Raw genomic sequence first — 22998 nt, 5'->3', positions numbered from 1 at the left:
TGACTTCATCTTAAGAAATTACATACGTAGAACTCTATGGCCAAATAGGGTCACATTCTGAAGTTCCAGGAGAACAGGATTCTTTGGGAAACATTATTCAACCTCGTACAGTCATGGTAAGAATATGTAAAGGTTTTCACCTTTTTTCTGTTCTCTTTAGCTAATAGATTATAAAGACTTCCTAATACAGCAATAAATTAAGGTTTTGCAAGGAGCTTTTTAAAATAGCTATATTTTTGCCCTGGCTGGGTAGTTCAGTTGGTTAGAACATCATCCTGATATTCTAAGGTTGCAGGTACAATCCCCAGTCAGGGCATATACAGGAATCACCCAATGGATGCATAAATAAGTGGTACAACAAATCAACATTTCTCTCTCTCTCTCTCTCTCTCTCTCTCTCTCAAATCAATTAAATAACTATATTTTTATATTATTATACATTAAAATGTTGTTACTTTTCTAATATGGTATAAAATTATAATGATATCTGGTACATTTTCCAGGTATTAGGGGAAAAAAGAAATGTTATAATTTGGATTTTTGCTGTCTTTTAAAAGGGCCTTTCTCTCTTTTTTTTTTTTTTAAGGACTACAGTATTCAAGAAAAAATAGATTTCGAAATTCGAATGCGACAAGGAATATGGAAACTCCTTTCTCTGAGCACTCAGAAAGACCAGACTTTACATGCAGTAAAAAATCTCATGGTGTGCAATGCTCGAATAATGGCTTACACGTCGGAACTGCAGAAATTAGAAGAGCAGATTGCAAATCAAAGTGGAAGATGGTTAGTAGCACAGTTTATGGCTCCTAATGTACTCCTAATTTGAATTTGAATTCAAAACATGATATAATTTAGTCTTAAGGCCAAGTGTCAGATCATCAAAGCCTTTAAAAAGTAAGTACACTGGCCCTGGCCAGGTGGTTCAGTTGGTTCAAGCGCCATCCTGTGCACCAAAAGATTGTGAGTTTAATTCCTGGTCAAGACACATTACTTGGGTTGTAGATTCAATCAATCCCTGGTCGGGGTGTTTACAGGAGACAACTGATAGATGTTCTTAGATATTTCTCTCTCACTCCTTTCCTCACTTTCTAAAATCAATTAAAAAAACATATCCTCAAATGAGGATTAAAAAAGAATAAATACACTGAAGTAGCCTCTGAATTCATAAATATTTTTACAGTAGAGCTCTGAGTAAACTTACTGTTAAGGCATCAATTTTCAGTGGGCAGTTTTATTGTGGCCAGTACTTTCAGATTGTAAAATTAAGTGGTTAAAAAGTAAGAACTGACAGTATTTTAAGAAGAACCAAGACTGATAGTTGAGTTTAAAGAAATGTAAATTAAAGGAAAAACTAATTGTTTAAAAGTATGCTAATAAAAAGGTACTAGCTAAGAGTAATGAAAACTTAGGTGTATAAATTGAAATGAGTAGATAGCAAAAGTTAAAAGATATAAAGCCTTATAAATGGAAGGGAACTTAAAATCTGCTAGCACATCATCTTCATTAGGTGAACATACTAGTAAGTCTTAGGCAAATAACTTACTCAAGGACATGTAATTGGCTAGTGACAGAAGCTAATGAGAGGTTATTTAGAATTTGCTAAGTAACTTCTGTTTCTTGTTCTCTCTGTCACTCCATGCTGCCCTTTTGGATCTGGTCTAGGATTTGTGTATGAAATTTACATCACATCCTATTTGCAATGCCAAGTCTTATTTGGACCTAAGATTTGACTCAATTTAGTGGCTAGATGTTGATTTATTTTTTAATATAAACTAGAGGCCCAGTGCATGAAATTCGTATACACGGAGGGGGTTCCTCAGCCAGACCCGCACCCTCTTGCAATCTGTGACCCTCTCGGGGGGGGGGGGTGTCCGACTGCAGGATCAGGCCTAAACCGGCAGTCGGACATCCCTCACAATTCGGGACCACTGGCTCCTAACCGCTGGCCTGCCTGCCTGCCTGATCACCCCTAACCACTTGCCTGCTTGTGTGATCGCCCCTAACCCCTCTGCCTGCCTGACCGCCCCTAACTGCTCACCTGCCTGCCTTCCTGATTGCCCCTAATCACTCACCTGCCTGCCTGATCACCCCTAACCACCTCTGCCTCAGCCCCCGCCACAACAGCTTCATCCGGAAGGATGTCTGGAATGACATCTAGAAGGTTGTTCGGCTGTCTGGTCTAATAGCATTTTACGCTTTTATTATAGATAGTCCTACATCACCCATTTTTTTTTTATCATTCTTAAAGCTCCAGAACTGGTAAAAAATTTCTTTTAGATATTAGTTGCCTTTGGGTTATTCATAGTGCCATTAAATTCTTGAAAAGTAAGGTAAAGTAAGGTCAGAGAAAGAGGTTTCGGTAAAAATAAATGTTGATGGGATTGATACAATACAGCTTGTGTATAAATTAGCTAATACTTGTTAGCTGTATTTCCTTGGGGTAGTTATTTAATCTCTTTTTGTCTCATTTTCTTCATTATAGTGGGCATAGTACTGTTTACATTTGAAAATTTAAGATTATAAAAAACCTATTGTAATACCTTTTACATAATTAAGTACTCAACAAATGTCAAATAATTTTTATTATTATTTATCCCTGGCATTATAAATGAAATTATCCCAGTATCATAATCTAGGAAAATTTTCAAATAGACATAACATTGGTTTAAGTCAGTGCTTCTCAAACTAGGTCACAGGATTATGTGTCAGGAGATATGCAAAGCCATAGAATAAATATGGCATATCTTGTTATAGCATGAATTTTTAAGCTAAAGCATGAGAAATTTAGAATTGTGGCATAGTTTGGGTTTATTCTATTCAGGGGGATATATGTTCCTTCTCTCAGCCTTTTTAAGGGTATTTTATCAAGGGGGGCTAGTTCATGGAAAAGTTTAAGAAGTGCTGGCTTAAGTACAGTACAGGACTAAAAGTATATCATCTCTCAAAGTTATATGGAATATTCCTCTAGGAATCATACCTATCCTCCATATTTATGTTCTTTAAATATTTACAGTAGGCCATGGGGGGATATATTCCAAAATCCCCAGTGGATGCCTGAAACTGTAAATAGTACCAAACCCTATTCAACTTCTTTAACTCTGCTGGAAATGTGACAGCAGCTTTTTCACAGCCTTTTCAGTAATTTTTATAAATTTTCAGTCCAAAACTGTTCTTGAATCTATATAACCATCCCTATTTACAGTAAATGGCTTTGTGTCACTCGTTTTAGCGGATCCCTTGCTTAAATCCCCCTATCGGCTCAGTGCTCTCTGGCATAAAATGTAGCCATTAATTGGAACACATTTTCTGTTCATTTCTTCTACCCACAAATGTAATGCCTTGTCCATCTTAACTAAGCATTTACCAGGCACTGTATTGTGGCTGTAACTTTTGTGTCAGCAAAATAAGCACAAATTTCTTTTTCTTTCTTCATAATTTCATGGCTAGATTTGTTCTTACTGCACATCTTGGTAACCTCAGCATGTGATTTTTTTTCTTAATTATAAAATTGAGAACTTTCACTTTTTCACTAAACGGAAGCATTTTGCGGCTTCTCTTCACGTATTCAGATTGCCAGATCACTACTCTTGTGCTTTGGGACCATTAAGTAAAGGTTATTTGAACACAAGCACAGTCAATCTGATAACCCAGATCGCCCCTAAATGACTGACAGACAGGTAGGGTATGCAGTGTGGATATGCTGGACAAGGGATGATTAGTATACCAGGTGGGACAAAGCAGGATGGTGTCAGATTTCATCATACTACTAAGAAATGCATGCAGTTTAAAACCTATGCATTTTTATTCTGGAATTTTTCATTTAATATATTTGGACTTCAGTTGACGGTGGGTAACTGAAACCATGGAAAGGGAAACCTCGGATAAGGGGAAACTACTGTAAAATGAATTGTGAGTTTTCTTAATATGGCCGTATGACTTTTCTAATGCTACTGATTTATAAAAATGTTAAATAAGTTGAATCCCTGTTGGATTTATATATCAAAGGTAGAAAAAAATATCTTGGACTCTCTACTGAAGGATGTATATGATTTTCAATTTTTTTACTGATTATCTTTGATAGATGAAAATAGCTTTGACGCTATACACATTTATATTTTTCATCATTCATATAAAAGCCCCCTTAATTGAATTATTTCTATTTAAAAAAAATCTGAGTATTCTGTATTAATTCTTTTGTGTATAACTTAACTTTATGTACAGATATAACCTGAGTTCACTGATCAAATATAATTGGAAAGTATAGTGTTTGCCTTTTTACTACATAAAAATGACCTAAAAATTAATGAGCGTGTAATGATAGGTTTTTTTGTTCCTTGAAGAAAATTATGTAAATTATGCCATGTGATTAGTCAGTCAAATATTTACCAAATAGCTACTATTTATAGATCACTTATTAAGTACTGTGCTAGTATATCCAAATTCAAAAAACAGGATTTGTCAAAATATAAGAATATATGAATATTACACAGTCAGATATTTTCTCTTTAAAGACTTAGCAGTCTGTTCCTTAAGTTGGTTTTAATAGTCTGTAAGGTAGAAAAATGCTCTGTTTTTACATTGCTATCAGAATTAAAATAGCATTTTCACGAGTTTTCTAATACTAGTCTAATTTTCTAAAATTGTATGATAAAATGTAAAAAATATTATTACAGAATACATCTAGATTTTTTTTTCAAAGAAGAATCAAATCCGAATGAAATGGTATAATTGAAAAAGTTTAATAAAAGAATTGGATCTGAATCTTCTAGATCATATGGAGGTTGGATAGAGTTTGGTTAGGTGAGTAGGAGAAATCAGTATTCCAAGAAAGGAAAATAATAAAAAACAGGGTGGAAGATGAGCATGAATTATTGAGAGCAATGAAGAGATATGTTTGGTTGAGGCTAAAGATCAAACCGAAGTTGAAAAGTAAAGGATGGGAGAATAGCAAGATCTAAGAAAATCTAGAATGCTGGGAAGTTCATTGGTATTGACAGCCTTTCTCGGTGCCAGATATTATGCTGAGACGTTCACACAGATCACTTTACAAACTGAGAGCAGTATGAGCCTCCTTATTAAGCAGACACTGGGCCTTAGGACTATTAGCTAACTGGTTCACAGGGCGCACAGAGACTCTGTGGCCCGGTTGTGAACCAGATGGCTTAAAGCCTGAGCGCCTCCCAGCTGCAAAAAGAAGCCAGGCGCTTTGTACAACGCTAAGCTGCCCTCGTGTGTTATTGCAGGACTTTGCATTTATTTCATTGTTTATTGTTCTGTTTTCTGCAGAGATTTCATAAAATGGATGTTGGGGAAGGTTATTTTGCAGTAGGGTATTGAAAAGGATGGTGAGACAAAATAATTGAAATAACCAATTTTTAGGAAAAACATTTAAGAATAGGCACACATAGAAGTGATTAAATAGTATTTAATGACAGAATTCAGGAGATCAAAAGTAGTGCATGAGGTTTGGGTTTTTCTAATAGATCTTCACTCAGTTCTCTCAATTTATTAAAGTAAGCAAATATTTTACTTCATTTTACAGCCTTTTAAAAATATATATATATATTTACTGATTTCAGAGAGGAAGGGAGAGGGGGAGAGAGAATCATGGATTGGCTGCCTCCTAAACGTCCCCTACCGGGGATTGAGCCCGCAACCCAGGCATGTGCCCTTGACCAGAATTGAACCCGGTACCCTTCAGTTCCCAGGCCAACACTACCCACTGAGCCAAACCAGCCAGGTCTTAGAGCCTTTTTAAGTCAGGGTTCTAGGAAAGAATTAGGCCTTAACGCCCCAAGTCATGGGCTGTATACAGTAACCTAACTTCTGTGTACCTAGAATAGTTGCTAGTTTTGTACCATTCTTAGGAAAACTGAGAAAATTTTCTTTTGTGTAGATGAGAAGTCAGTTATATAGTCATTTTGTTTGTTTTTTTTTAGAACATATCTGAGAATATCAGTAGCTGGTCAAATATCCTATTACCATAATGTTCTAATTATACAATAAAGTTTTGTTCTCAAATTGTGTGTAGTTATGAAACACTTTTTGGTATACTACCTATTTTTTATTCCTAAATATGCAGAGATACCCAGGTTTGTGTATAATTCACAGTACATTCCGGGTGAGTCGAAAAAGTGGGACATGGAAAGCTTTCTAGGCTGCGTAAACAGTACATCATCAGGGTAAGGATGGAGCACAGTTCACTGCCTCAGTCTAGTGACAGGATTGTTTAGTTATGGCAGTCTGTCAATTTATTAGTCTTTTGACTGGTAAACTAGGCTGTCCTTACCTTTTCCATGCTTGTTATAGCCAGATATATCCACTTACAAGACTGCTTGTATCAGTCCTCCTCTTAAAAAAACAGCTAATGGTTTCCTTTTTCTAAAATTCCTTAGATAAGCATTGCATTCCATTCCAGGATCTTTATGGTCTGATTTCAAACTACTTTCATAGTCTTATCCCTCAAATTTCTACGTTACAAATTTATTTCAGCCAAATGCTAGATCTATATCCCCAAAACAGTCCTTGAATTTTCTTGTTTCCAGTGCCTTTGCTTATACTGAAGTGCCCTGTCTTTCATTTCCACTTAACAAGATCTGTTTTGTTTTGCATCATCAGTTTCCTTGGTGATTCTATTCAAAAGATGATCATTTCTTATTCCTTTGGTGGAGTGGATAATACATACTAACCTTGTACTTGTGTCTCCATCTTTGTTTTAGTCTTTGATCTGCAATTAAATATGTATAACGCTTGCTATCCATCCTTTTGTTGTACTTCCCCAAATCGTCTCTCACTTGGAGGAAGCTCATGAGCTAGCTAGTAGATTCCTCAACATGAGTAGTTTTCTTCACATTCTTGCATGTTTAAAGTACTTGCCTTTAGTTTTGGTACTCAAAGGTCAGCTCGGCTAGATATAAAATCCTGGCAATCACTTTCATTCCTTGAGTTTCTTGAAAACTCTGCTCCATGGTTGTCTTGTTATCAACAAATGTGATGACTAATTACTTTTCCTTTGTAAATGACTTAATTTTTCTTTTTTGTACAGAGGCTAAAAATAGATTATCTTAAAGTCTGATAATTTTTCTGGGAAATGTCTAAGGCTGAGTATTTTTGTTCATTTAGGACCCTTTCAGTATAGACAGTTAAGTCCTTTTTTTGTTTGTTTGTTTTGTTAATCTTCATCAGAGGACATTTTTTCCATTGAGTTTTAGAGTGTGGAAGGGGGCAGAGAGAGAGAGAAACATAGATTACCTCCCAAATTTGCCCTGACCCCAGTGGGGGATGGAACCTGCAACCCAGGTACATGCCCTTTACCTGGGAATTGAACCCCCAACCCTTCAGTGTTTGGGCCAACACTCTAACCCAGCCGTGGGCAAACTACGGCCCGTGGGCCGGATCTGGCTCGTTTGAAATGAATAAAATTATTGAAAAGAAAGACCGTACCCTTTTATGTAATGATGTTTACTTTGAATTTATATTAGTTCACACAAACACTCCATCCATGCTTTTGTTCCGGCCCTCCGGTCCAGTTTAAGAACCCATTGTGGCCCTCGAGTCAAAAAGTTTGCCCACCCCTGCTCTAGCCACTGAGGACACTGGCCAGGGTTAGGTAGTTCAATTCTTTTATTTTTAGAAAGTTTTCCTGGAGTTAAAGCCTCCAGAATAAAAGTATTAATTTTATCTCATTATTTTGTTTTTCTTATTTAAGAACTCCAGTTGTACCAAAGTTGGATTTTCTTTGCCTGTCTTTTATGTCTATAACTTTCTCTTTAATGGTTTTAAACTTTTTATAATTTTTTTTAAAGTTTTTTGTTTTTTTTTTTTAAATATTTCAGAGAGGAAGGGAAAGGGAGAGAAAGAAACATCAATGATGAGAGAGAATCATTGATTGGCTGCCTCCTGCATGCCCCACACGGGATCAAGACCCCAACCCAGGGATGTGCCCTGCCTGGGAATTGAACCTTGACCTCCTGGTTCATAGGTTGACACTTAACCACTGAGCCATGCCGGCCAAGCTTGTTTTATAGTTTTTGTTACTTATTTTTTTGAAGAGTGGTTGGTGGAATATTTCTATCAGCTGAAGCATTTTAATTCTTTCTGTGGATATTTGGGTCCTTGTGTGTGTCCCTAATGAGATATGTAGGATGCAGGATTTTCCATGACCAAGTGATTAGGGGGAGGAAGGGTAGAGAAGGTCTTACTTGGTTTCTTAGTTCAAGAGCATTTTCTATGTTTTGAACTGTGAAGAGAAATTTCTTTAATAAATGATGCCTTTTGGGAGGTTGGTTGTGTGGTTGGTTTTCTGATTTTATAGTATTTTGTATCTTGGGGTTTTTAACTTCAATTACTTCCCTCTTTTTTTTGTCATGACCAAACCTTCAAAGGATACCTCCCCCACTGTGTGTCTCTCTTTGTTAGACTAACAACTTCTGAACTAGAAGCCTTTGGATCTCCTTCCTTTAACTCCCCAGGAACCAGTGTTGTTGTGTTTACCAGGTCTTCTGTCCATTTATTTTTCTTGGGCAGATCACAAGTTGATCCTGTGTTTTGCAATGTATACCTGACTCTTTACTTGGGCAAGGCCTCCAGAAGCTGACTTTGATGGTTGCAGTTGTTAATTTTCCCATTTATATATAAATTACAGATTGTAATGCTCTCAGTTTTCTAGTTTTGCTACACAAGTGGGCTACAGGTAATTTTATTTGCTTTTCTTATTGATCTGAAAGCTTTTGTAGGATGCCTGGAGAGATTCTGATTTAGATGACTACCATTATTTTTCAGGAACTAGAAGTCATACTCTGATCACTTTAACAGATGTTTTAGTTCCACTTTCACATAAACTCCAAGTTAAATACTGAGGCCAAAAATATAAATACTTACAAAGTAATCCTTGTATTTATGTAACATTTTAAAGAATGATATAGAATACAACCCTGGCTGGGTGAGTCGGTTGGAGCATTGTCCCAGCCACCAAAAGGTTTTGGGTTCAAATTTCCAGTCAGGGCACATATCTAGGTTTCAGGTTCGATGATCTCTGGTCAGGGCACATAAGGCAGGCACCAATCGATGTTACTCTCCCTCCCCTCTTCCTCTCTAAATCAATAAACATATCCTTGGGTAAGGATTTTTTAAAAGAATGACATAGAATATATATAAAGTACTGTTTCATTTAGTAGTATAAGGTGGGTAGATATTTCCCCCATTTTACGGATGAAGATGCTGAAGGTAAGAGGTTAATAACAACTCATTAATGTAACTAGTTATTGGTGGGTGAGATTCAACCCTGAGACTTTATAGTCGAAATCTAAATCTGCCTGCTCCATGAAAATGACCACATCCTATTTAACTTCATTCAATATTTACTAAACATTTATTGAGTGCCTTAGAATGTGCTGTATATACTAGGCACTAGTGGTTCAGCAGTGAACAAAATAGACAAAAAGCCCTATGCTTACAGAGCTTACATTTTAGCATGGCCCCAACCCGCAATCTATCTTTGATTTAAATACTGAAATACTTTATTTGGCTTTGTAAAAATAATACTAGTCAAAGCCACTTATAGGACCTAATTATGTGTATCATTTAACATTATTGTGATTTTAATAATGCCTCAATAACTAGTTTCTTATAGTTGCTTATATACTATAACTTAAAAATAAGAAAAAGTATAGGTTGCAAGTGAAAATTGTATACTGCTGGTAGTTCTGAAATGAAACATGGTATATATTAAAGACATTACTGGTTTTATTTTTTAAACTTTATATCAGTTAGTGCCTGTTGAAAAGCATTTATGTCAAGGTTTGACATTGAAAACTCATCTTCTCAATTTAAGATATTTTGAAGGTATTGATTTTATATCACATAGTTTTAGAATTGTTTAAAATTCCATGTTAAGCATTTCAGTTTTCACTGATTTGCATTGGAGGTGAAGGATATTATAACCTGCTTTCAAATAATAGAATCCCATTTAGAATTCTTTTAATACTTCATTAAGACAATATAAAATACTTTCATCATTGTGCTATTTCTCATCATAGCTTGTTAATTTGGGAAAGAAATGCTATTTTACATTCTTACAATATAGGGTAATACAGTTAGGCAATTTTAATACAGATTTTTGAGCAACAAAGTGGCTGATTGGCACCCTCTGTTGGTCATTTTATTTACCTACAGGTAGTAATATAAAGTTTAAAAGTTTGTCTTTTATATTCTTATCTATTTTTTAAATTAGCACAAGTCTCAGCAAAATAATACCCTAAACTGAGTTTCTAAGAATAAGGTTCACTACTATTTAGCTATAATTTTGTTTGAATAATTTTGTGGTTATTTGCTTTTTCCTCAGGCTGGCTCTCTAATTATAGCATTTAGAATTGGCATTAACATTGCAGATTTTCCAAACAAGTATTTATTTAACTGTAGCAAACTATTAGCTACAGTAGCACATTATTAAACAGATAATGTTTAACAATTTCATTGTCAATTTGGATTAATTAGAAAATATTACATTTTAGCACCCTAAATAACAGTTTGAGGAGTTATTTGAATTGAAAATAATTCAAGCTTTAGAAAAATGAGGCTAAATTACTTTAGTTCCTTTCTAATTTTTTTATTACGACAGACTTAATTATTTTGTAAGATTACATAGTTAATTGGATTTACATTATAGTTTGATAATATTTGTACATAATAAGTTTGTTGACTAGTCCTGGTAATACCTATGTAAGTAATTTATAATTATAGGGAAGAAAGCTAGTCTCTGCCAGGTGGCTGAATAGTTGGGAAGGGAAATTTTTTTCTTTTAAATATTCAACAAGTTTTTTTTGTGTGGTTCTAGTATTTCAGAATATTACTTGCCTGCCAAAGCCTCAAGTTTAATCCAATTTAATAATAGCTAATGGATCTCAACTTGAGCATAATCTATGGCCTATTCCATAAAACTCAAGTTACTTACCATATTAAAGCTTCCTTATATTTTTCATTGAAATAAACATTTTAAGAATTTATATTATTCATTGCTTATATAGAAGGTGTTTTTAGAAATATTACTTTCAAATGCCAACCAATTATATGTATATTGTATTTCTTTTAAAAAAAATGTATTTTATTGATTTTTTACAGAGAGGAAGGGAGAGGGATAAAGAGATAGAAACATCGATGAGAGAGAAACATTGATCAGCTGCCTCTTGCACACCCCCTACTGGGGATGTGCCTGCAACCAAGGTATATGCCCTTGACTGGAATCGAACCCGGGACCCTTCAGTCCGCAGGCTGACACTCTATCCACTGAGCCAAACCGGCCAGGGCTGTATTTCTTTTTTCCAATTTGAGAAAATTGAGATTTGTTTTTGGGCCTGTCAGTATATTATTTTCATCAAAATAGTAGACTATTCAATTGAGTTTTTCACTCTGTGATGAAGTAATAAACAAATTAATAATCTTCAACATGACAAACTAAACTCAAGTGTAAAATGTAGAGCTTGACTCTTTCTTAAATTTGTGATTTAATGAAACATTATTATGAATTAATCAGTGAGTACTTCTATTTTCCACTGAGTGAATTTCCTATCTATCTATCTATCTATCTATCATCTATCTATCTATCTATCTATCTATCTATCTATCTATCTATCTGTCTATCTATCAAAGCCCCGTGACCATTATGGCAGAACAACCGCAATGACCAGAACGACCCATAGCTATGATGTACACTAACCACCAGGGGGCAGACATAGTGAAGGAGCTGCCCCCTCGGGGTCAGTGCAGAAACGAGGCTCATAGCTGGAGAACACAGTGGTGGTGGCGGGAGCCTCTCCCGCCTCCGCGGCAGGGCTAAGGAGTGGTGAGCCAAGCGTAAGGAGTAAGCAGGTGGGCGGAAAGGAGCAAGCAGGCAGGTGATTAGGAGTGAGCAGGCAGGCAGTTACAAGCGATCAGGCAGGTGGTTAGGAACGAGGGATCCCAGATTGCTAGAAGGCGCAGGTCGGGCTGAGGGACATCCCCCCCCCCCCCCCCGCCCTGCGGTGCATGAATTTCGTGCATCGGGCCTCTAGTTTTACTATAAATACTGGTGTGACTATAAAGTAATTAGATAGGATTCTGAGAATGTATGTCTTTAAGTATACTACATTACTCTAGTTATACCTAATTTGTGACTCTATAAGCACCATGTAAATGTCCCATATAAGCTTATAAACTTAAGTACATTAGTAAATCATTTTAGCTTATTTGAAGTTTATTTTATCTATAATAAAAAAAAGTAGGCTGATATATTTTATTTTCAAATTTGGGCACATGAGAATGAATATATGCAATCTTTTTAAACAAGTGTCCTGAATGAAGTGCAATGAGATGTTGTCATACTCTTCTGAAAATTAGTTAGATATACTTCAAGCTTCCACCCACTCTTTCTCTAAAAGCCCTCTTAGAAAATCAAACAGGCCCTGGCTGGGTAGCTGAGTAGGTTAGAGTGTCATCCTGTTACACCAATGTTGCAGGTTCGGTACGTACAAGAATAAACCAGTGAATACATAAATAAGTGGGACAACAAATGTATGTTTCCCTCTCTCTCTCTCTCTCTCTCTCTCTCTCTCTCTCTCTCCATATATATAGATATGTAGATATATAGATATATAGATATATAGATATATAGATATATATATCTCCTTCCCCCTCCCTCCCTGCCTCTCCCTCCCTCTGGTCACTATAAAACCAATAAATTACAAAAAAAAAGAAAAAGAAAATTAAACAGTATTCAACTGAAAAGTTTCTCTCTTATAAATATTTGAAGTACCTAAGTTAGCCAGCAGTTAATTAGCTAACCAATTTAAATACAGACCAAGAAAAAGTGCAGAGAAGAATACTCTTGGAAATACTGCTCTAGAAATGGAATGCTAATCTCTAAATGTAGGATATTAGGAAATAGGAATATTAGAGAAATATTTAAGGATGGAATTGATTTGCTCTAATAGGAGATAACTATTTTAAAAGATTGTTTTTTAATGGTAATAGTATATTGTAAAGACAAACCTGGAAGTGTTTTGTTATCCCAAGAATTTCCTTTGAGACTTTTTTCTATTGTCATGATGATATTTTCCTTTCCACATTTTGTTCTCTCTACAGAGCCATCCCTTCCTTTTTCCACCTTAGATTATTTATTATTTTAGTATATGCTTAGTTTTTTGGAATTTCAAAGAAATGAAATAGTATCTTACTGAATATAAATAAAGAACAGAGTAATTTTAAAAATTGTTATATTTTATAAGGATAAGATGCTCCTTGGCAGCAAGTTCATTGGTGGGATGTCATTAACTTTGTCAGGCAACTGTAATCTGGTAAGCTAGAAATATAATTCCTGTAATGGTGATCCAAAGTATTTTACTTTCTGGGACCTGGACAAATCTTATACATATTGTTTATAAATGTAATCACAAAAGGCTTTTATTGTAGCATAAGCCAGTATATAGTCATCAGGGAAGGAAAGGCTTATGTGAAAAATCAAAGGAAATAGTTCTATATATTTACCTTAAAGCCAGCTTGCTGTTGACTAAACATCTTAAAATTTAAGTCAGGTAGTTCACATTAACTGGAAGTCATTATTATCCATGGATGTATATTTGCTTTTAATATTTAGACATTTGTGAAAGAATGTTCAAACAATTGCTTACTAGAAAAGATCTTTCTTTCATTAGGTTTTTTCCTTTTGACAGTGATGTGAATTTTGAAAGTAAAGAACGAACAGCATGTAAAGGAAAGCTTGCCATATCAGGTATGCTTTAGATGAGTTTTATATTGTTGAATAAATTCTATAAAGTAACTTTCTAGAGTTGGTGGGATTTTTAATTTCCTGTGTCCATTCTCTTAATTTTATTTTGCATACCTCTATCAGAATATTTTTTCTAAAACATTTTTCACCATTATGCTCTACATTATAGAATTTTACAAACTGTTTCATATATATTACATATATTATTGTAGTTTTCTTCTCAGTGCAGCTTTGTGAAATACGTAGGTAGTTCTCTTTTTCTTTAGACTCAAAGGTTAAATGATTTCCTGTTAGTGGTTAACTTGGCTGCAGACTCAAGTCTTTTGACTCTCCATTCCTTTTCTGCTCAGAAGTTTCAATGTTTTTAATGTTTGTCTAGCTAGAAGTTCCATGAGGGTTGGCACTATGGTTGCTTTGTTCATCTCTGCATACCCAGAAGCTAACATAGTTTTTGCACATAGTAATTGCTCAGTGAATAATGATTGGATGGATGACTGGTCTTCATTGCCCATAGAATAAAGACCAAACATTCCTCCCTGAGTTTTTTATTCTGACAACTATTTTTCTAGCCGTATTTTCTACTGCCCATAAGCTGTCTGCTAGCAAGACATATCTCTCCCTATACTGCCTGCATACCCTCTGCTTCTGACAGTCAGCTCTCGAAATAACGATATTGTCTTCGGGATCTGTTTGCTGATCTGTAAAGTCTTCTCTGTTATTCCAGCTAGAAATGATGTTTCCTCTTGTCTGAATTCCTAATGCAGTTAGGAAACCCTTTACCACTAGATGGCACTTATGCTGTATTGTCTCAGTTTCTCCAAAATGTTAAGAAACCTGAAGACAATGGCTTGGAGATGCCACAGATTGAAGTGAATACATGGCTGACCCGTGTGTACACTAGTTAGATAATGCACCGTATACATATACTGGAAACAACAGACCTCCACCAGTCCTTACGTAATAACTGGGCAAAAGCCTTGTTCTCTTAGCTCCAGGGACCTTGCTGCTGCATTTCAGGCCTTCTCACCCAAGGGATTTTTTTTTTTTTTTAGAAATGTTCTATGGATAAACAAAATTTCTCGTATAGGAAGGATAGACCTGAATTTTACAGAGGATGTAATTGTCGTAAATCAGAGGAATTGCCTTCAGCAAAAAATCTTCCAGAAAAAAACTGAACTATATAAAAATCTGTTGCTTGTTTTATAGTTATATATATTCGTGTTTTCATCTTTCCAGTTATAAGACTAGAATAAAACATGTCTTATACCTCCTGTATCCTTTTGTTGCCAAGCATAGTACTTTTACATAGTAGTTGTTCACTATATTTAAAGGATTTTAATGTGATAGATAAAATATTTTAGCTCTCTAAAGGGGATTTTTCTAAAAATACTTAAACATAATCCTTCATTTCTTGCTTCCGATACAGTGCTACTCAGTACACAAATGAGACATATTAAATTGCTTTTGAATACTCAGGTGACATGACAGAGTTAATATCTGTTGTCATTTGATAATGGTTTATTAACTGCAGCAATTCATGAAATTAGCATTAACTGTACATTTAGAAAAATGCCTAAGTAAAAGCATATAATGTAAGAGAAAAACTAGTTTCCTTACCACAAGTACTCAAGTGTAAAAATTAAACTTATTTCTTCATGTGTTCCTTTTTTCCAAAAGATAATTTTAAATTAAATTAAGGAACCGAAACTATCTGAAAATGGGATACATGTGTAATTACTTTTCTTCCTTGCTTAGACTTAATTATATCTCATCTGTATATTTGTAAAAACAAAGAAAATTTAAAAACTAATTCACCTTTTCTTTTTTTATAATGTTTCTGAGATTGATTGCCAGGAGATACCTGGGTTTTTCATTTTCAGCTTCACCACTCACTGGGAAGATATTTATAAGAGTAAAAGGAATAATTGAGGTTTATTCTGATTATTTCTGCTAAACATGAATTAATTGCATTGTAGTAAAGTTGTCTGAGCTCACTCACTGGCTACTAATCCAATGACTAAAGCCAAATCAGTTCACAAAGTGCCTCAGTTTTTACTTTTGAAAAGTATGGGGGGTATACTTCTAGGGCCTGGTAACATCAAGTTAGCCATCCTATTATGACTCCTTCATTTTACCATTAAAATGTCAATGAAGACATGAAAAAAAGACATAGGTTAAGAGGAATGTAAATTAAGATTGAGTCAACCATTTGCAAGAATCAAAAAGGAATTTCTAGCATTTGAACCTGAATTTAGAAACCTAGGTGGTGGTTTATACATTTTTGTCATCTGACTATACTTGACCACCTGGGAAATATATAAGAAGTGTCCATCTTCTCCCCTTGAGGATCTAACATAGTGAGGCATGGGAAAGGGCAAAACTGACCCACAGGCTGTGGCTATATAGCAAAGGAAGTCAGAGTCCATGTTCCTCCCAGGATAGTGTAAATAGTTAATACCACCCTACTAGAATAAGAACAGCTGTGAACAAGAACAGTTGTGAAATGAAATGAGTCAGCAATTGTGGTAAAAAAGAAGCAGGCTCTTTGACAGGATATTAGCCAAATCAAAATTATAAAACAATAAAGGCAATCCCATTAAAATCAAGAACAAAAGAACAATGTCTATTGTATCAGTATAATTTAACAGTTTTAGAAATTCTAGCTAAAATGTTAAGAATGGAATATGAAACTACTGAAAAGAGATAGACATATTCAGTACTATTTGAAGTTAATAGATTGCAGACCTAGAAAATCTAAGGAAATTTACTGAAATATTATTTGAATTAATAAAGAATTCAGTAAAAATGGCTGATTCAAGACAAATATGTAAAAAGTGGTATAGCTGCTCTCAAAACCAGCAATACCTTGTTAGGAAATATGATGGCAAAAAAATATATATATCTCCTTTACAATAAAAACACAAAAAAACATCAACCACCCTCTAGAATAACCTTAATAAAAATGTGAGGGTAATTGTATAGTGTTATTCTGTATAGACAGAATATTATAATGTTATCAGTTCCCAAATTAATTTGGACAGTAGAATTGTAGTAAAACATTTTGGAGGGGGAAATTTGACAAAATATTCTAAAATTCATACAAAGGAATTAGCAAATAAGAGTAAGATGTTGCTGGAAGATGTATTTGTAACAGCAAAGTATATTATAAAGGTTCAGTGATTATAATAGTATGGTACTGATAGTAGGTTTGTCATTAATAAACTATTCAAGTAGATCCATAAAGTATATAGCCAAGAAATAGACACTTAGAATGACATATGATAAAGATAGCATCATTAAATCAGTAAAGAATATTATTAGATATAAATGGAGGTGCAACAATTATTTTTATAAGAAGGATAATTATTTTTACATTTTTACTTCACATACTTAAATTCTCACATAGACTTAATAATTAACTTTTTAAAAGTACATACTATAAATAATGTTAAAAGAGAGAGAGAGAAATGGGCCACAGTTACAAACAGATTCACTGAGCTGGCCAATAAAATTTATTAACATTTTTCTTGTTAATCAAGAAAATACAAATCTAAGTAATTAAATCCTATCACTTGACTATTAAATTGGTAAACATTTAAAAAATTATTCAATGAGCTGCATGTAAAATGTTTAGCTTGACACATAAAGAGAGCTCAATTAGTAATATTTTTATGAAAACTGCTAGGGCAGCAATGGGAAGGGCACTCATACATACCTGCCTGGTTAGGTAGGTTAAGGATGAAGGAGTTATATAAAACTTTTATAGAAAGAAAATTAGAAATAGGCATTAAGAACCTTAAAAATTGAATTCTAAGCAAATAAAAATCTAAGGAAAAGATAATGGAATCTAAAAGTGAAGCACAAGCCAAACAGCTTATTTCATAAAGATTTTTAATTATTTGAAAGTGGCATAATTAATAGATATTAAAATATGCACATAAACTTCTTAAATGTACTAGGGAAGTGTCTTAAACAAGTGTTCCATAAAGACTTGAGGTATTTATATAGTTTTTGTACTCTGACTAATTAAAACTACACTTTACCATTGAGATCTCAACTGTGCTACGTAACACTAGTTCATACATCTTAATCTATTTCATAGAACCTTAATCCTCTTTGAAAATATAGAAGCGCATAGGAATGTCAGAAAAAAATGATACTACTACTATTAATCTAGTATTAGAAGTAAAGGGAAGAATGGAGGGAACTAGGAAGGAAAAAATTTGACTACATCACAAGTCTAGATTAACTTCTAGAATAAAGACCAGTAACACAATTACTTTAGAGTTTGAAGAATGTGTGAAAGAAAGAATTATGTTTAGATCACTTTTAGAACATAAGACTTTTTTCTTGAACTGAAAGAAGTAATGCAATCCTCTCTTTAGTTTGTAACATGAATATACAAAGATCTACAAATTCTTTTGTAGACAAGTTAAATCTTAATGGAAAGTTTGGATCCGTTTGTCAAGAGCTGGGTCTCCCCTCGAAAACCAATGACCTTAGACGAGTCACTTAATTTTCCTTATCTTTAAAGTTTGCACAGTGGGTAAAAGTCCTGAAGTCTTTTCTGCCTCTACTATGCTATACATTTTGAGGTGTATCTCACTACTTTTGCTGCTAGCCCGAGTAGAAATTCAACACTAGCCTGAGTTTACAATTAGTAAACTATAATTAGCTTACTTCAAAAAAAACATAAATCCCAGAATGAAAATGTTACAGCATAACCTTATTATAGACCTCGCTTAATTTATATCTGAGTTACAGTTTGTAGTAAATTATGTAAATACATACAACATTTTATATATCTAATCGAAGCTGTTTCTTAAAAAAAAAATTACCTGTGTTGGAATATTTAAATTACAAATTTTAATGGCTTCAATGGTCAGAATCCATTATGGAATTCACAGGTTCATTTCACTCTAAGAAATTTACCAAAATTATTACCTGTCATTTATTTTCCCCCTCTTTATAGATATTCGAATACCACTAATGTGGAAAGACTCTGATCACTTCAGCAATAAAGAACGTATGTATAATTTAAATTTGTAATTAAAAATTATTTTTAGTGTATAGAAAAATTTATGTGATTGGGAGAAAAGGCTGCTTCCACACTGAAATAAATTGATGACATTTGACAGAACAAGCAAAATGTTGCTGAACTGTGTTTTTTGGAATTTTAGTATAAATATGCTGTAATTACTTGATACTAATTAAAATAATGCAGATCTAGTATACTTTTAGTTGTTGATAGGAGCCTGTGCAAGGACAGTATGTAATCAGTTGTAAGGGAAGGGAAGTGTGGAACAAAAGAAAATGTTTAAGGAGTGAAGGTAAAGGCAACATTTCTTGTATTTCACCAGAAACTAGGACATGTTTTCTGCCTTGTTTTGTTTCTTCAGATTATTTAACAGGATGTAAGAGAGAAAGATTTTTAGCTTGATCTGATTTTCTTTTTTCCCCTTCAGCATTTTACAGCTTTATATAGTCTTCACAAATTCATGTGATGCTGAGGTCATGGAAATTAACCTCAAATGATTTCTAGCTGTTAGAGGCAAAGCAAAAAAGATATGATAATCCTTTATCTTTCTTGTCTATTGTGATAGCTTTCTTTGTTTCTCATATTTAAAAACTGAACCATATTGAGCATAATTAGTTTTATATGGAGAATCCAAAATCAGGTTAGTATATTTGTTATTCAATTAAGAAATGTAATTTACTTTCCAAAAGAATACATGTGGGGATTAAGTACATCTTTCTGATTACTACAGAAAATAAGTTTTTCTGAAGAGCTACATTTTCTCAATAATGAGGACTAAGCCCTTTAATCACCTAATATTTTTTAAAAACATCACCAAATTAAAAGGCCCAGCAGCAATGTTTTTTGTGTTCACATGTCTACTTTTTATTGTTTTTGTGGTTTCCTCCCTTGCTGTTTGGTGGAAAATGTTTTGCTGTTGTTAACGTGCCTGCTCTTAACCTTCTATAATAGAAAACATTTTTTTTTTTTTAAATAGAGTTGGAAACCAAAATGACAAAGGTAATAATAACATATACATAATAATAAAGTTGCTCTTAATTAAAGCTTAAATGGTTTTCCAGGGATAAAATTTATGAGTTTGGTGATTGTTTTAGGCTGTCAAGAGGCTTATATTTTTAACTTTATTTTTTACATTCCATAGTTTAATTGTTTTAATTGAATAAAATATTAATATATACTGACAGAACAGTCACTATAAAAAAGTTAAGGATTACAATGTACAGAAATAAGAATCTATTAACCAATATTTAAGCTAATATTTTTTGTTTTCAAGTAGGTTTGAACATAATGTAGGCATGATTTGTCACATGGATCATGGCTTTAAATGGTTTTGTTTTTTCTGTCTAGAATCACAGCGCTATGCCATTTTTTGTTTATTCAAAATGGGAGCTGAAGTTTTTGATACTGACATGGTAATTGTCGATAAAACAATCACAGATATATGTTTTGAAAATGTAACCATATTGTAAGTACTTCTTTATCTTTGGAGAATAAAAGTAATCTAAAATTCTGCTTTTTTTAAAGGAGGGTATAATATTGGGCCTTTGGGTTATTTTTGTAGCATTAGATCTTTAAGTGTTTAAATTTATTTTAAAAATTACTTTATTCAAAAGAAGCCCATTTCTGCATTTGAAATTTTCCAATTTAAAATAAAATGGAAATCATGTAATATTAGTAGAAATATTTGACATTGGATATTATTAATTTTTATTAATTTTTACAAATGTTTATAGTTTAATTATTAACTAAGTTATGAATACAAGGGAATTTCATAACAATTCTTTATTTAAAATGAATTTGGGCATAAAACAGGTTCTTATGTCTCATATAGGAGATTTAGTTATAAAAATACTAAAATAGTATTGCAATTTTCTTTATGAGATGGTCCTGAAATATGTACCGGAGGAAAAGCACTTTAGTAAAATTTGAGATGTTCTTTTTCTTACGGTGGACTTCTTTCATGTACTCCAAAACAGTAAAAAATGGGTGATCCTCAGGGCTGTTTTTATTGCTTCTGCTCTTTTATAGGCTCATTTTATTGTGGTCATAATACAGCACCAGGAAGAACTCCTTAGGTAGCCATAGATACCATTTTTAACTAACATAAGTCTTTCCTGGACCCTTTCTGACGTTCTGTGGGCCTAAATCAGCATGTGATTTGTATTTCTCTCAGGGTTTCAAAGATACTATCTTAATATGTAAATATTAGTAGCTATTTAACTCTTAAAATAAAATCAGTATACATAGTTTTTGCCACTTTCAGCTATGGAGGTATACAGTTGAGATTTGAGAGTACAAGTTTTGCCACGATTTGAGAGTACAAGTTTTGCCACTCACATAACATAACATAAAAAAAAAAACTATTGCAAACCATGTTTTGTGGCTTCTGTCCAGTGTCCCATAATTGTGTAGCACAGAAGAATAAAATGCATTGTTCTGAGTTATTAGCAGTACCACAGGCTTTTTTACAAACTTTATTGAACCAAACAACTTATTTAGGATCTCCAAAATATCACCAAGTGCTTTCATAATTGAGACTAAAAAAATAATTTTTCTTAGTTACCTAAATACATTTATTTCCCTTATCAATTATTGCATTTTTTTTGGTCAAGGTCATCCTGTTATGGGCTCTTTTCTTCACATCACTTTGCTATTGTTTGTTTTACCACAAAGACAAAAATCATAATTTTTTTTCTGGGAAAGAACAATCTAAGTTACTTGGGAAGACAACATATGATTTATACTTTTTAAAAAATTCTGTAAATATTTTAAATTGTTCTAAAAATAATAGCAGTCAAATGTTCTAAATGTTGTTTAAAAATGTGTTTTTTGTTATGATTGTTTTTAATAAGTGTTCAATATTTATGAGTCTCTGGTTTTCCTCTAAATATTGACATTTGTTAGTCATTACCAGGAATACTGTATGTTTAACAGTTGCCAAATAATAAACTTTAAAAATATCTGGAAATTATTCCTTGGATTTATGCAAACTCTAAATTGGCCATTTAAATCTTAAAAAGGCTGCATTTTAAAAATCTCTGAGGCTGATGGATCATCTACAGGCAGCATGTACTTGATGGGCCTCTTCGGCAGTTTTAAGCATGTTTGATTGTCAGTACCACCTCAGTCTTTTAAGGGAAAGGTAGTTGATTGTGTCTGACAAAGGGCAAAGCCAATCTCAGTGTTTGCTAAAATTGCAGAATTCCTGCATATTGGTATACTAAATATTTCAGTACCTTTTATGCTAGGTTAAGAATACAGAAATTAAGACAGCACTTGCCCTCAAGGAATTTATGCCTTGAGTCTATCTCTTTACATCATTTTTTGTTTGTTTTCCCCAATCAAATATTGAAGTATTATTTTAGAGTTATTAGGCACAAAGGCAGAATGGGTTTCAGGGGGGAGGTAGCAGCATGTGGTGAGTGGACTGTACTGTGATAAAATAAATGAAAACTAAAGGTTTTAGCAGAAGAAACCTTTGTTTCTCCTTTTTTGTTTTCAAACATTTTTTCTTCTGGGGGAATAGTCATTTCAGGAAATCACATGTATAATGTAAATACCTTAAAAATAGCAGTTAAAAAGAATGATAAGAAGAGATAGCATTGGCAACAAAATGACCAGAACATTTTATTCTTTTTCTTTAAGTAATATGCATGGACATACCGGTTAAATTGAGTTAAGGTTGACCTACTTTAGAAGCTGGTAGCTCTAGAAGTTTCAGTGATTCTTTCAGGTCATTTAGATACTAAATATACACTGGGAGATTCTGAATCATTAACATATATGAACATAAACCTATATGCTGATTTTAAATGTATGAAAACATCAAAGGATGTTATAATTTTATTTTCTGAGTTAAATTCCTAACATGAATACTATTGTTTTTAGTAATGAAGCAAGGCCAGACTTTCAGATAAAGGTGGAAGTATATAGTTGCTGTACAGAAGAATCTTCTATAACTAACACACCCAAAAAATTAGCTAAGAAACTGAAGACATCTATAAGTAAAGCTACAGGGAAGAAAATGCATTCAGTGCTTCAAGAAGATCATGAAACGTGTTTGTCCTTCGGTTCTGCTATTTCGTAAGTTTCTAATACAATATTTATAGTGACATAGTATATTTATATATTAGTGACATTTTAAAGTATTGTGTGTGGAGTGTATGTTTACATTTTAAATGGGAAAAACATCCTGAAGCAG

The 22998-nt window shown here is 33.5% G+C and overlaps 1 protein-coding gene across 2 annotated transcripts in view; it reads left to right on the top strand.

Moving 5' to 3' along the window:
* Positions 1 to 22998, top strand: part of RTKN2 (rhotekin 2) — a 69530-nt gene that overhangs the window by 5721 nt on the left and 40811 nt on the right. The window contains exons 2-6 of one of the 2 annotated variants that reach the window (XM_036336837.1): positions 587 to 783; positions 13704 to 13762; positions 18732 to 18785; positions 20145 to 20262; positions 22686 to 22880. In XM_036336837.1, coding sequence (XP_036192730.1) covers positions 587 to 783; positions 13704 to 13762; positions 18732 to 18785; positions 20145 to 20262; positions 22686 to 22880 — 623 coding nt within the window. Of the gene's footprint in view, positions 1 to 586; positions 784 to 13685; positions 13763 to 18731; positions 18786 to 20144; positions 20263 to 22685; positions 22881 to 22998 lie in introns of both variants that reach the window. The other variant, XM_036336836.1, reaches the window with a different exon arrangement.

Source organism: Myotis myotis, unplaced genomic scaffold, assembly GCF_014108235.1.
Source record: "Myotis myotis isolate mMyoMyo1 unplaced genomic scaffold, mMyoMyo1.p scaffold_m19_p_15, whole genome shotgun sequence".
Classification (NCBI taxonomy): domain Eukaryota; kingdom Metazoa; phylum Chordata; class Mammalia; order Chiroptera; family Vespertilionidae; genus Myotis; species Myotis myotis.
This window is presented reverse-complemented; position numbering and strand designations above follow the sequence as displayed.